This window comes from Sus scrofa, chromosome 15, assembly GCF_054392235.1.
Source record: "Sus scrofa isolate SSC_HxYL_T2T_F1_AM1 chromosome 15, Sscrofa_HxYL_maternal_Yorkshire_Landrace_v2.0, whole genome shotgun sequence".
Lineage (NCBI taxonomy): Eukaryota > Metazoa > Chordata > Mammalia > Artiodactyla > Suidae > Sus > Sus scrofa.
In genome coordinates this window covers 119244687-119257254 of record NC_139397.1, presented here as the reverse complement: position 1 = coordinate 119257254, position 12568 = coordinate 119244687, and the positions used below count along the sequence as shown (strand labels likewise).

At 43.2% G+C, this 12568-nt stretch overlaps 1 protein-coding gene and 1 long non-coding RNA gene across 14 annotated transcripts in view; one reads left to right on the top strand and one right to left on the bottom strand.

Moving 5' to 3' along the window:
- The window catches only part of LOC146396078 (uncharacterized), a 1511729-nt gene that overhangs the window by 540890 nt on the left and 958271 nt on the right, over window positions 1-12568 (top strand). The window lies entirely within an intron of this gene.
- The window catches only part of CASP10 (caspase 10), a 37835-nt gene that overhangs the window by 15008 nt on the left and 10259 nt on the right, over window positions 1-12568 (bottom strand). For all 13 annotated transcript variants that reach the window (XR_014828700.1, XR_014828701.1, XR_014828707.1 and 10 more), the window contains 3 exons: window positions 11425-11560; window positions 7911-8020; window positions 774-810 (listed from right to left, as the gene is read on the bottom strand). Coding sequence is in view for 4 of the 13 variants with exons in the window: in NM_001161640.2 (NP_001155112.2) it covers window positions 774-810; window positions 7911-8020; window positions 11425-11560 (283 nt within the window). In the remaining 9 variants the exon portion in view is untranslated. The remainder of the gene's footprint in view (window positions 1-773; window positions 811-7910; window positions 8021-11424; window positions 11561-12568) is intronic.

Below are 12568 nucleotides of genomic sequence, written 5' to 3'. Positions count from 1 at the left end.
TGCAGCTTGGATCCTGCATTGCTGTGGCTCTGGCGTAGGCCAGCAGCTACAGCTCTGATTAGACCCCTAGCCTGGGAACCTCTATATGCTGAGGGAGTATCCATAGAAAAGGCAAATAGACAAAAATAAAAATAAAAAATAAATAAATTTCCAGAAAAAAAAAATGAGGAACGAACACATCACAGAGAGGATGCCCAAAAGCCGCTTGTTTGTAGTCAGTTAACTTAGCCTAGTGGCAGATTCTGGAATATTTTTCAAGGTCATGGTTTCTGGGCAAGAATTTAGAGCATTAAATGCACCTTTGCCAAGTCCCTCCCTCTGGCCCCCTCTTTCCCTCTGAAAAATACAAGCAGCATCTGGAGCCACACTCCTCCACAGAAGACACTGCCGCAGACTCATCATTCTGCTCCTCGATGCTGGCCTGAGGGCCCCTGCCCACCAAGGGCTCCTTTCCCACCCCGACCCCCAGATGGCAACCTTATTCTAAGGATGAAGGAAGAGCAGCTTTGTGCACCCCAAGACACTGACCGGCTAGGCTTTTGGAGTAGAAACCACCCAGCCCACTCCATCCCCCCCCATCGAAAAGCCTGGTATTTATCCATGCATTCAGTGGTTTGCCATGAATGAGGATAAGAACTGATTTCTCCCCCAGTCTGTAAACCTTCTCCCAAGGCCCCCCAGACTGCTTGGTATATATCAAATATATCTCTTACTTCTATAATAGGTAACATATTAATGGTCCATCTTACAAAAAGAGTATTTAGAAAACCTACCGTTACTCCCTGCATGTTCATCTTGCTGGGACCCCTCCTGTTAAAGAAAGAGGACGTTCATGAATTGCAAGAAACTCATGCAGTTAGCAAAATCTAGGCTTGATCAGAAGATAAAATACCTGATTCCCAGCCACATACACACAAAAAAGTCAACAGGAGGTGACCAGAAATGAAACAACTCCCTCCTTCCAAGCAGGAAGGTCCACGAAGACACAGCAGCAAAAGTATATGACACAGGCACAAGGATAGCTATTCATTCCAGCACTATTTGGAATAAGAAAAGACTAGAAATAATCCTAATGTGGACCCGAGTGGTCAATGTTCTGATAACGTTGCCCTAATGTTGAAAGAATGATGGGTCCTTGCACGTTGCGGTAGAGAATTCAGAAGACCGTCGCCGCACTCTTCCCCGGGACACACTGTGTCATGAAGGAGGACAAAGCAAAAAGCTGATAAAAATGGTGATCTTTTTTTTTTTTTTTTCTGTCTTTTTGCCATTTCTTGGGCCACACCCGTGGTATATGGAGGTTCCCAGGTTAGGGGTCTAATCCGAGCTGTAGCCGCCGGCCTACACCAGAGTCACAGCAATGTGGAATCCCAGCCGAATCTGTGATCTGCACCACAACTCATGGCAACACCGGATCCTTAACACACTAAGCAAGGGCAGGGATCGATCCTGCCAACCTCATGGTTCCTAGTCAGATTCATTAACCATTGAGCCACAACGGGAACTCCAAAAATGGTGATCTTTTAGGGAGGAGAAGCGGGGCAGGGAGGCAATGCAGACTTCCCTCAGTGTCCTCGAGGGCTTTTACCTTGAGTTTTATATCATTAGATACCAAATTGATTCATAGCCTAGGGCCCTTGGGTTTTCTTCATTGTTCTCCCCCATCCACCCACTCCCAGCACCCCCAGCCCTTAGCCTGCAGCTGAAGAGCCCAAAGGGGACTTGACCGAGGTATTCTGGGGAAGGGCTACCCTGCCCCTGGCTATGTGGTAGGCAACACCGGGACACTTGAGGTGACAGGCAAGTCACCCTCATGTCACTGGAGACGGCTCCCTGCTGGAGCCCACCAGGGTTCCAGCTGCAGAAAAATGACTCCTTCTGGAGCTACGCCAGGCTGCATGGCTTCGCTCCCAGGCTGCCTGCAAGAAATGGAATGGTTGCCGAAGGGTGTGGTTCAGCCCTCTTCTCTGAAGTGCTGCTGTTCCCAGCTCTGAGGGTACAAATGCAAAGAAGTTTAGTTTCACTTTCCAAATGATTTCCTGCTTTTTTTTTTTTTTTTTTTTTTTTTTTTGCCTTTTTAAGTTCCCAGGCTAGGGGTCAAATCAGAGCCATACCCACAGCAATGCTGGATCCAAGCTGCGTCTGAGACCTCAGCTCACAACAACGCCGGATCCTTAACCCACTGATCAAGGCCAGGGATCCAACCTGAGTCCTCATGGATACTAGCTGGGTTCGCTACTGCTGAGCCATGACGGGAACTCCTTTTTTTTTTCCCTGCCTTGCTTTTTGCAGGTTACAATGCTCTTTTTTTCAGAATCCTAGTCCTTGTGGATGGCATGTGAAGGCCAGGCAGGCTGTTTTCTGGGTTTGCCCAGTTGGTTTTGAAAGCAGTTGAGTTAATTTTCTGGGATTAAGGGGATCACAGGTAGCGCAGCAGGCTCAGCAATTTGTCTTCTCCCTTGTGCGGATAAAATTAGCCGGAAAAGGGCCTAGGAGTAAGTCTTAGGGTCTGTCTGGCTTTCTTTGTCGGAGAATGTCGATACCCTTGTTGACACTCCTAAGTATCTACATCAGAGAGAAATGAATGAATGAATGAATGACCCACTGCCTGGCCACACATAGTCCTCTTTCCAGTTTTCCAGGGGGCTCCAGGAGGGCTTTAAAAAAGAAGCTGTTGTTATGTCTCCTCATTAGACAGGCATGCCTGTCTTTAAGAAAAGGCTGGGCCACTCTCAAAAATATTAGATTTGATTTTTAAACAAATTAGGGGATGTTGCTTGAAATACAGGGTTTTTTGTTTTGGTTTGGATTTTTGCTTTTTTTTTTTTTTTTTTTAGGGCTGCATCCACAGCATATGGAGGTTCCCAGGCCTGGAGTCGAATCCGAGCTGTAGCTGCTGGCCTGCGCCAGAGTCACAGCAACCTGGGATCTGAGCCACATCTGCGACCTACACCACAGCTCACGGCAACGCCAAATCCTTAACCCACTGAGCAAGGCCAGGGGTCGAACCCACGACCTCATGGTTCCTAGTCAGAGTCGTTAACCACTGAGCCATGACAGGAACTCCAACACCCGATCATAACACCGGAGAGAGGCCAGAGATTGAACCCAGAACCTCATGTTTCCTAGTCAGATTCATTTCCGCTGAGCCACAATGGGAATTCCTGAAATACAGTTTTGATCAAAGAAATCTTCACATAATGAGGAAGTCATTCTGGCTTATACATGAGTTAACTTGAACTTTATGTCAACTAGAACTGCCTGTTTATGGCCTATCAAGCATACATTGTACATCTGCTTTAATTATTAAAGAAAGGGGTGCATTGACCAAAAGTAAAGAATGTCCATACTTAAAAAATGAAGATAGGGGTTCCCATCGTGGCTCAGTGGTTAACGAACCCGACTAGGAACCATGAGGTTGTGGGTTCGATCCCTGCCCTTGCTCAGTGGGTTAAGGATCCCGCGTTGCTGTGGCTCTGGCGTAGGCTGGTGGCTACAGCTCCGATTAGACCCCTGGGCTGGGAACCTCCATATGCCGTGGGAGCAGCCCAAGAAATGGCAAAAAGACAAAAAAAAAAAAGAAAATTAAATGTTTCCCTTCCTGGGACACCCATGCTGCTACTCCCTCAATGATACGATTTCCCTCCCAGGTTCCAGGGCCACATTGACTCACTGTGTATATGCTAATCTGTTTGGGTTTGTTGTTGCTGTTGTTTTGAAACCTCGAAGGAATGTTATCCCTGGCTTGTTGGATGATCTTTGTTCTGACAAGACCTAAGACTGTGCTGAAAGCCATGCTTCTCCAGACCAGTTCCTCAGAGTTCTCTAAGAAGACGTCTCCCAGGCTACAGTCCTCAGTTGCGCTCAAACAAAACTCTTGTCTATTCCCATTTTTAGGTTGCTTATTGGTGATTTTCATCAACGGTTTCTTCTCATTAAATGCAATTGTTGGCAGTGCTCTTTTAGATAAGAACGTCCTACAGGTGCAGATGAAACATGAGATGATTTACCAAGTGTTAGCTGATCTGTCACTTCATGGAGAGAGGCAGAGTGGCCATGCTAACTTTATTTATTTATTTATTTATTTTTTGTCTTTTTGCCATTTCTTGGGCCGCTCCTGAGGCATATGGAGGTTCCCAGGCTAGGGGTCGAATCGGAGCTGTAGCCACCGGCCTACACCAGAGCCACAGCAACGCGGGATCTGAGCCGCGTCTGCAACCTATACCACAGCTCACGGCAACGCTGGATCGTTAACCCACTGAGCAAGGGCAGGGACCGAACCCGCAACCTCATGGTTCCTAGTCGGATTCGTTAACCACTGCGCCACGACGGGAATTCCCATGATAACTTTAAAGATACCTTCCAACCCTGAGAGTCTATGAGAACATATATATGAAGTCCTGCTTCTGAAAGCCTCCTGCTCCCAGCACCAACAGTTATTCCCCATCTTCACCTGGCCTTGACCAGAACCTTTCAAAGGCAGGAAAACAGCAGCACTTTAGAGATTAAGGCTGAGTCACACCCCTTAGAAATGACTCAGGTTCTGGATGACAAAGAGGAAAGTCCCATGTGTTTCCCACTTGCAAGTCAGTCTCTGAGCACAAACCTAAGTGAAAAAGTTGGTGCGGGGAGGAACGAAGTGTAGTAGGAAAAATAACTTTCGGGGGAGAAAAGAGGGCTCTTGCTTACAGCAAAATGCTGAGTGTTGACATAAATATGAAGAGAACACTGGAGTTTGAAAATCATTGCTTTTCAACCAACACTATAAATACTGAATCAAACGAATCATCAATGAATGCTCCATTTAGGGGGGCATTGCTGATGCAGAGTAGACTATTTCCATGGTCTTAAAATGTCTCCCCACCGGCTGATTATTAGCTTCAAAGGAAAAAATAGTAACTAAATAAAATTAACCATGTAATGAAGAAGTCAGGCAACCTCTGGATCAAGTAAGCAAAATTAAAATCATGAATGGGAGGCCCATAAACAGCCAGTGCCTCCAGATGGGAGACCCTGAGAAAGAGACAGTATCATTGATGTAATATTCTGGCCAGAATAGGTAGCTTGAATCTATATATTCAAGATTCAATATGAATCATGGTGGAGGCAATACCACACACACACACACACACACACACACACACACACTCACTCAGAGAAAAATTCTATTTTTTATAAAAGGTGGTAGTGGGGCTGACTGTATTCAGCAAAGGTGTCAATATCATAAAAGACAAGAAACATTGAGACATGAAAAGACTTAAAAGACCCTAAAGAAATGACAACTAAATACAATATATGATCCTAGATTGAACTATGCACTGGAGGGATAAAAACTATTAAAAAAACGTTACTGGGTCAATAGATAAAATTGAAATATGGATACTGATGTCACGAAACAATTGTACAATTTAACTTTACCGCATTGATAACGGTACTATAATTCTGTACAAGAATATCCTTATTATTAGGAAATACGTACTGAAGTGTTTAGGGGTAAACAACTGTGATGTATGCAAGTTACACCTAAAAGTTCAGGAAAGAGCTATATATGTGTGTGTGTAGATGGAAAGAGAGAGAGCACTCAAATGATAAAGCGAAAGGGGTAAAAGTCAACATCAGGTAGGTGAATCTGGGTAAACATTACACAGTGTTCTTTGTATTACTACTCCCATTTTTTCAACTTTTCTGTAAAATTGCATTTATCTCTAAATTTAAGAATTAAAAAAGTATTGGGAGTTCCTGTCGTGGCTCGGTGGTTAACGAATCCGACTAGGAACCATGAGGTTGCAGGTTCGATCCCTGGCCTTGCTCAGTGGGTTAAGGATCTGGCGTTGCTGTGAGCTGTGGTGTAGGTCACAGATGAGGCTCAGATCCCGTGTTGCTGTGGCTCTGGCGTAGGCTGGAGGCTGCAGCTCTGATTGGACCCCTAGCCTGGGAATCTCCATATGCCACGGGAGCAGCTCTAGAAATGGCAAAAAGACAAAAAAAAAAAAAAAAAAAAAAAAAGATCCGGCGTTGCCATGAGCTGTGGTGTAATGAGCTGTGGTGTAGGTCACAGACCTGGCTCGAATCCCGAGTGGCTGAGGCTGTGGCTGTGGTGTAGGCCAGCAGCTGTAGCTCTGATTGGACCCCTAGCCTGGGAACCTCCATATGCCACAGGAGCATCCCTAGAAATGGCAAAAAGACCAAAAAAAAAAAAAAAAAAAAAAAAAAAAAGTATAACTGTTAAAATATGACACCAAGAAAATAGTAAAGAATCTATGAAAAAAAATTAAGAATTAAAAAATAAAACTTCCACAAGCAGCCCAATTAATTAATGAGCAAAGGAGCTGAATAAACATTTCTTCAAAGAAGATAAACAAGGGAGTTCCCGTAGTGGCTCAGTGGTTAACAAATCCGACTAGAAACCATGAGGTTGTGGGTTTGATCCCTGGCCTTGCTCAGTGGGTTAAGGATCCAGTCTTGCTGTAAGCTGTGATGTAGGTTGCAGACAGGCTCAGATCCCACATTGCTGTGGCTCTGGCGTAGGCCGGAGGCTACAGCTCCGATTCGACTCCCAGCCTGGGAACCTCCATATGCCGCAGGAGCAGCCCTAGAAAAGGCAAAAATGCAAAACAAAAAAAAAGTTAAACAAGGGAGTTCCTGTCATGGCTCAGTGGTTAACAAATCTGACTGGGAACCACGAGGTTGTAGGTTCAATCCCTGGCCTCACTCAGTGGGTTAACAATCCGGCGTTGCCGTGAACCATGGTGTAGGTCACAGACATGGCTTGGATCCCGAGTTGCTATGGCTCTGGAGAAGGCCAGAGGCTGTAGCTCCCATTGGACCCCTAGCCTGGGAACCTCCATATGCCTCGAGTGTGGCCCTGAAAAGATGAAAGACAGAAAAAAAAAAAAAAAGAAAAAAAAGAAGATAAACAAATGGCCAAGAAGAACAGAAAAGATGCTCAACATGACTAAAATCATTAGGGAAATGCAAATCGAAACTACAATGAAATACCACCTCACATGCATTAGGCTGGCTAATATCAAAGAACAAAAAAATAGGGAGTTCCCGTTGTAGCTAAGCGGTATCCATGAGGATACGGGTTCGATCCCAGACCCTGCTCAGTGGGTTAAGGATCCAGCATTGCCGTGAGCTGTGGTGTAGGTCACAGACACTACTGGGATCTTGCATTGCTGTAGCTGTGGCATAGGTCCGCAGCTGTAGCTCCAATTTGACCTCTAGCCTGGGAACCTCCATATGCCGCAAGTGCATCCGTAAAGGGCAGAAAGAAAGACCAAAAGACTGAAAGAAATACTGAAAGACAGACAGACAGACAGAAAGAAAGAAAGAAAGAAAAAGAAAATAATAAGTGTTGTCAAGGATGTGAAGAAACTGGAACACTACTGCATGATTTGTGAAAAGCAAAATGATACAGATGCAATGGAAAACATTACAGTGGTTCCTCAAAAAACAAAATACAAAATTAACCATAAGATTGCTGCTATGGTGTGGGTTTGCTTCCTGGCCTGGGAACTTCCGAATGCTGCAGACATGACCAAAAAAAAAAAAAAAAAAGAATTTCAAAACAATGACAGCTGAGCATTAAAAAAGCAAATCATGGGCCCTGTGCAACCATACAGATTGTACACCCCCAAAGCCAGCCCTGATAGAATGCCATGATAAGAACAAAACCATTTCAAAGCAACCCAGTGGTGTACTGGAGTCAGCTCAAGTTAGCTCTGAGAGCCAAACATTAAATTTTCAGAATTCTGCAGTCCAGTTAATGTCATGTTGGTGACTTGAAATCAGATGTGGTGGAAGTATTTACACCAAATGCTACAAATCGGGTCCACTCTCTCTCTCTCTGGTAGTGGAGAGAGGAGCTAGCTGGTGGTTAAACATTTACCAGTACCCAATGAACCTACCTGTAAGCTTCCAAGGAGATGTTTAATGTCCGATGGGGAAAATAGTTCCTCCTTTCCTTGAGGCAATGACTCAGTTTCCTCGGCTGAGGGAGGGGTCACCACCTGGGAGGCTGAGAATAGATTCAAGAACAAAAAAAAAAATCACTGTCCGACTAGAAGTAAACCAGGACAACCCATCATGAAAAAAAACTATTTTACAGGGACCTAGAGATTTGTAGAGGCATTTGCTTCAAGAGGCCTACATATACACCCAGAAAACAATGGGAATTTATGAAATATTTTTATTTATTATTAAAGTTTCATTCCTGTAGTACTACATTTTATTCCTTATTATTATTTTTATTTTTGTAATTTAATTAGTTCCTTAAAATTACTATATGCTTTACTAAATACCATTTCTGAACTTATGGTCCTTAATGTGTCAGCTAATTGCCAAGTAAAGATTACAAAAGCATTACCTCAAGAAATAAAACCAGAGCTCAGAGACTAATAGCAAAAAGAGAAACAAAAAAGGCAAGGAAGGAAGGAGAAAGAAAGGAAAGAAAGGAAAAAAGTGATTTATTGATTAAATAAATGTTTATATATAACATGTGTTTCTATGGCGCCATTAATACGGAGGGACTATATGTGTATATGGCAAACATGGGAAAATTCCAGATAGATTATGTGGGAAAAAAGCAAGTTATGGACTATGATTATCATAATCTTAGTTAAATATGTATTATATGTATCTATCTACCTATACACATATGCACTTGTCTCTCTATAGAAGAAAAGATACAAAAATAAACTCCAAACAGTGGTTATATCTGGGGAATGGAATGGCAGGGGAAGAAGAAAGGAGAGATTTTTACCTTCTACACTCTGTATTGCTGTCATCACTGAATTTTTTTTAACTTTATTATCATTCTTAGCCATTTTTAAAAATAAATTTAAACTATTAAAATAAACCCCAAGGCTCAGGAAAACTCAGAACAAGAGCCAAGTGGCCCTTAAAGAGAGCTTGTGTCCTCATCAGATAGTCTTAGTCTTTGGCTCCCCTCGCTCACAGGAACATCTAAACCCTGCAGACCAACTGCCCATTCAGTCCTTTAGTCAAAGGCAGAATTAGGCTCAAACTCTCAGAGGAGAGTAGAAAGTCAGCCTCAGAATGTTCAATGACACTTATGACATAATAATAAATATGCACGGGGTCTCAATCCCTTTTCCTGGCACACAGCTCCTAAAACCGTAGAATCTCTGAAGCAATGAGTGTCTTTTTTAGGCTAAAGAGCTGACTTAGGGTGGGGGGCAGCTCCTGGACAGCCGCGGGTGGGGGGCTGGTTGCCAGGGGACCCAACTTTCAGTCCTCCTCCCAGAACTCTGGAAAGGGGCGGGGCCAGGAGGTTGAATTCATCTTAATGGTCAGTGATTTCATCAATCGTGCCTATTTAACAAATAAAAAAAACCCTAATGGAAGGGATTCGAGAGCTTCTGGGTGGGTGAGCAAATGGAGATGCTGGGAGGGTGACCTGCCTGGAGGAGGCGTGGCTCCTTCCCCAGGCGGTGCCTGATGCATCTTTCCACAGGGCTGTTCCTGAGTTGTATCCTGTTATAATAAATCCGTCTATAATAGTTTTATATATTTTATATATACGTACATCATCTTATAATTATATAAGGTATAATGTACAATATATGATTATATATTTTGTATATATTATATATAACATTAATATTTTTATAATAAACCAGTCGTGTCCTTTTATAATAAACCAATGACCCAAAGTGAACACTTTTTCTAAGTTCTGTGAGCTGTTCTAGCAAATTATCAAAGCTGAGGTGGGCAGCCTGAGAACCCCTGGTTTGTAGCCACGTTGAGCCGAAGCTGTGGGGAATCCGGGGACTGTGACTGGCTTCTGAAATGGGGGTGGGGGCAGTCTTGGGGGACAGAGCCCTTAACTTGTGGCAACTGCAAGAACTCTGGTGCGTGTCAGAACCAAATTAAAACATAGGACACCCAGCTGTGTCCACAGAGAGCTGGAGAATTGCTTGGGGTAGAAAAACTCACATCTGGGGTCAGAAGGGTTCCAGAAGGGTTGGTGGGAGCAGCAATAAAGGAAAATAAAATTTTTTCTTTCAACAGCCGAAAGAGATTACACCGCATGTAGCGTACAGAAAAAAAAAATCAAAAGTAGAATTCCTCTTCTGATATAAAGCTCAGTTTGCAAGATTCACTGAAGCGAGTGTAAGCATTTGCTACATAGAGAATTTTCTCCAGAGTTCAAATATTCAAAATAATCTGCCCAACTGCCCTTTGCTCACTTTGTGTGGAGGATTACGTTACAGCAAAATGATAATGTGATCAGGAAGAAAAAAAAAAAAATCTCAGTGTTCAGAGTTCAGGTTGGAGTTTCAAAATATACTTTCCATATTTCCTGCTTTTTATTTCTCACTTGATAACTTGGTCCGTAGAAGAGCTGTTTTCATTCTTCATAACTTTTACCTAAGCTATCTATACCTTATGCTTGGGTTATTGTTTGACATTTTATCAAATTAACAGCAGTCTATTTTTGCTCCTCGACATGTTTTGTGTTAACAGTATTCTTAGAGAGAAGCTTCCTTTTTGGCTAGTTGCGTTTTCAACCAGATAAATGTGCACATTACACTGCGTCTCTGAACTAAAATATGGGTGTAGCATAAAATCTTCATGAACACATCCAGGAGTGTCTGCTTTTAGCTTGTTTAAGGGTGACGACATGGACTCAAAAACACCAATATTTATCAGCATATGGCCACATGCGGAGGCAGCCAAGTTTGAGGTCTGTCGTGTATGGCTTTTATATAATACCACAGCACCACCACACTTACAGGACAGACTAAAAGCAAAACCAGAAAGAAAATTCTTCTCTAAGAGTAATTTCTGAGAGTATGAGTGTTTTTACGACTTTCCTCTCACAGCAATGTGTATTGAAGGCTGACTCTGTGCCAGACAGACATTTTACAGGAATTACCTCATTCAACCCTCAAAAAATTATGAAATAGATACTATTATTATCTCCACTTGACGGATGGGAAAAGTGAGACATAGAGCAGCTGAGGAAAGGGCCATGGGACCATTAGTAAGTGGAGTCCTAGGCAATCTGACTTCATGGACCCCACAGACCCCACTCTTCATCCCCACACCATCCTGCCTCCTTCTTTTTTATGTTATCGCCTGCAAAACAACTTTTTTCGCTCTCACGTTCATATAAAAATCAGAAGACATGTGTCTCAAACCACTTCTCCCCACCCACCCCAGCATAAAAGCTCCAAGAGGGTAGGAGCTCTGCTCTATACCTTACTGTATCTCCAACCTCTAAAATTATGCCTGGTACAAAGCATGCATTCGATAAACATGCGTGGAATGAAAAATTGGGGAGATTTTGGGTTTTCCCAAGAGAATGTTCTCCGACTGATGAGCAAACATCATACACAGCCAACTGGTTTAAGAATCCCCACAGGCTGATGCAAGCAAGCAAGCCAAGCTAGTTACCTTTCTCTCTTTTATATTTTTCTATCTTTCTCATAAGGTTAGGTGCAATTTTTTTGCAGACATCCTCCAGTAACGTCAGATTATCTTCATCTATTTGATCTTGTTTCTCCAGATATGACAGCAAACTTAGAGAGGTCTGTAAGAGAATCAGTGAAGTCACATTTCCTTGCCTCCTGATTATCCATTCGTTAAGAAACATTACCTGTGTGGCCACTAGGCACCAGGTTTTGCATAAAGTGGAGCGTCTATCCAAGAGGACATCAGTGGTATGGAGGAAGAGGCATTACCAAGTAAATCTCTATACAGTCTATATTAATACCAGATGCCAAATACACGTAACTCACTAACTACCAGGAGGTGCTTGCCGTGTATTAAAACCCAATGAGGGAGTTCCCGTCATGGCTCAGTGGTTAACGAATCCGACTAGGAACCCTGAGATTGCAGGTTCGATCCCTAGCCTCGCTCAGTGGATTAAGGATCAGCATTGCCGTGAGCTGTGGTGTAGGTTGCAGACACGGCTCGGATCCTGCATTGCTGTGGCTCAGGCGTAGGCCGGCAGCTACAGCTCCAATTAGACCCCTAGCCTGGGAACCTCCATATGCCGCAGGTGTGGCCCCAGAAAAAGACAAAAATAAAAATAAAAAATAAAACCCAATGAGGTAGACATTATGATAATCCCCATTTTGAAGATACAATAACTAGGCACAGAGAAGTTCCGCAACTTGTCCAGGGCCAATACGTGGCAGAGCTGGTATTTATTTGAACACTGGCAGACTGATGCCAAAGTCCATCTCATTAACCATTGAGCACACTGCCTCTCATTCCCAGCCATAAATGAGAGGCTGGCAGCAAAACAGGGCCACCAAAGAACTGAGAAGAAAAACGTTTCGAGAGAATTTTGTATTCGGCATTTTAAAAGAAAAAAATATTACTCAAGCACTCCTGGGGAAAATTGCAAAAGGGCTAGGATTATTTTAATTTTGAAGTACAAATGGTGTGGAAGGCACCACAATCTTTTCAGCAATAAGGGCTTCTCGATTGATATATTAATCTGGTTATGAAAAGCATATGAATAACACTGGGTTAGAGCCCACAGCAAAGAATCGGAAAGCGAACATCTTAACACAATCAAACTGCACATGCA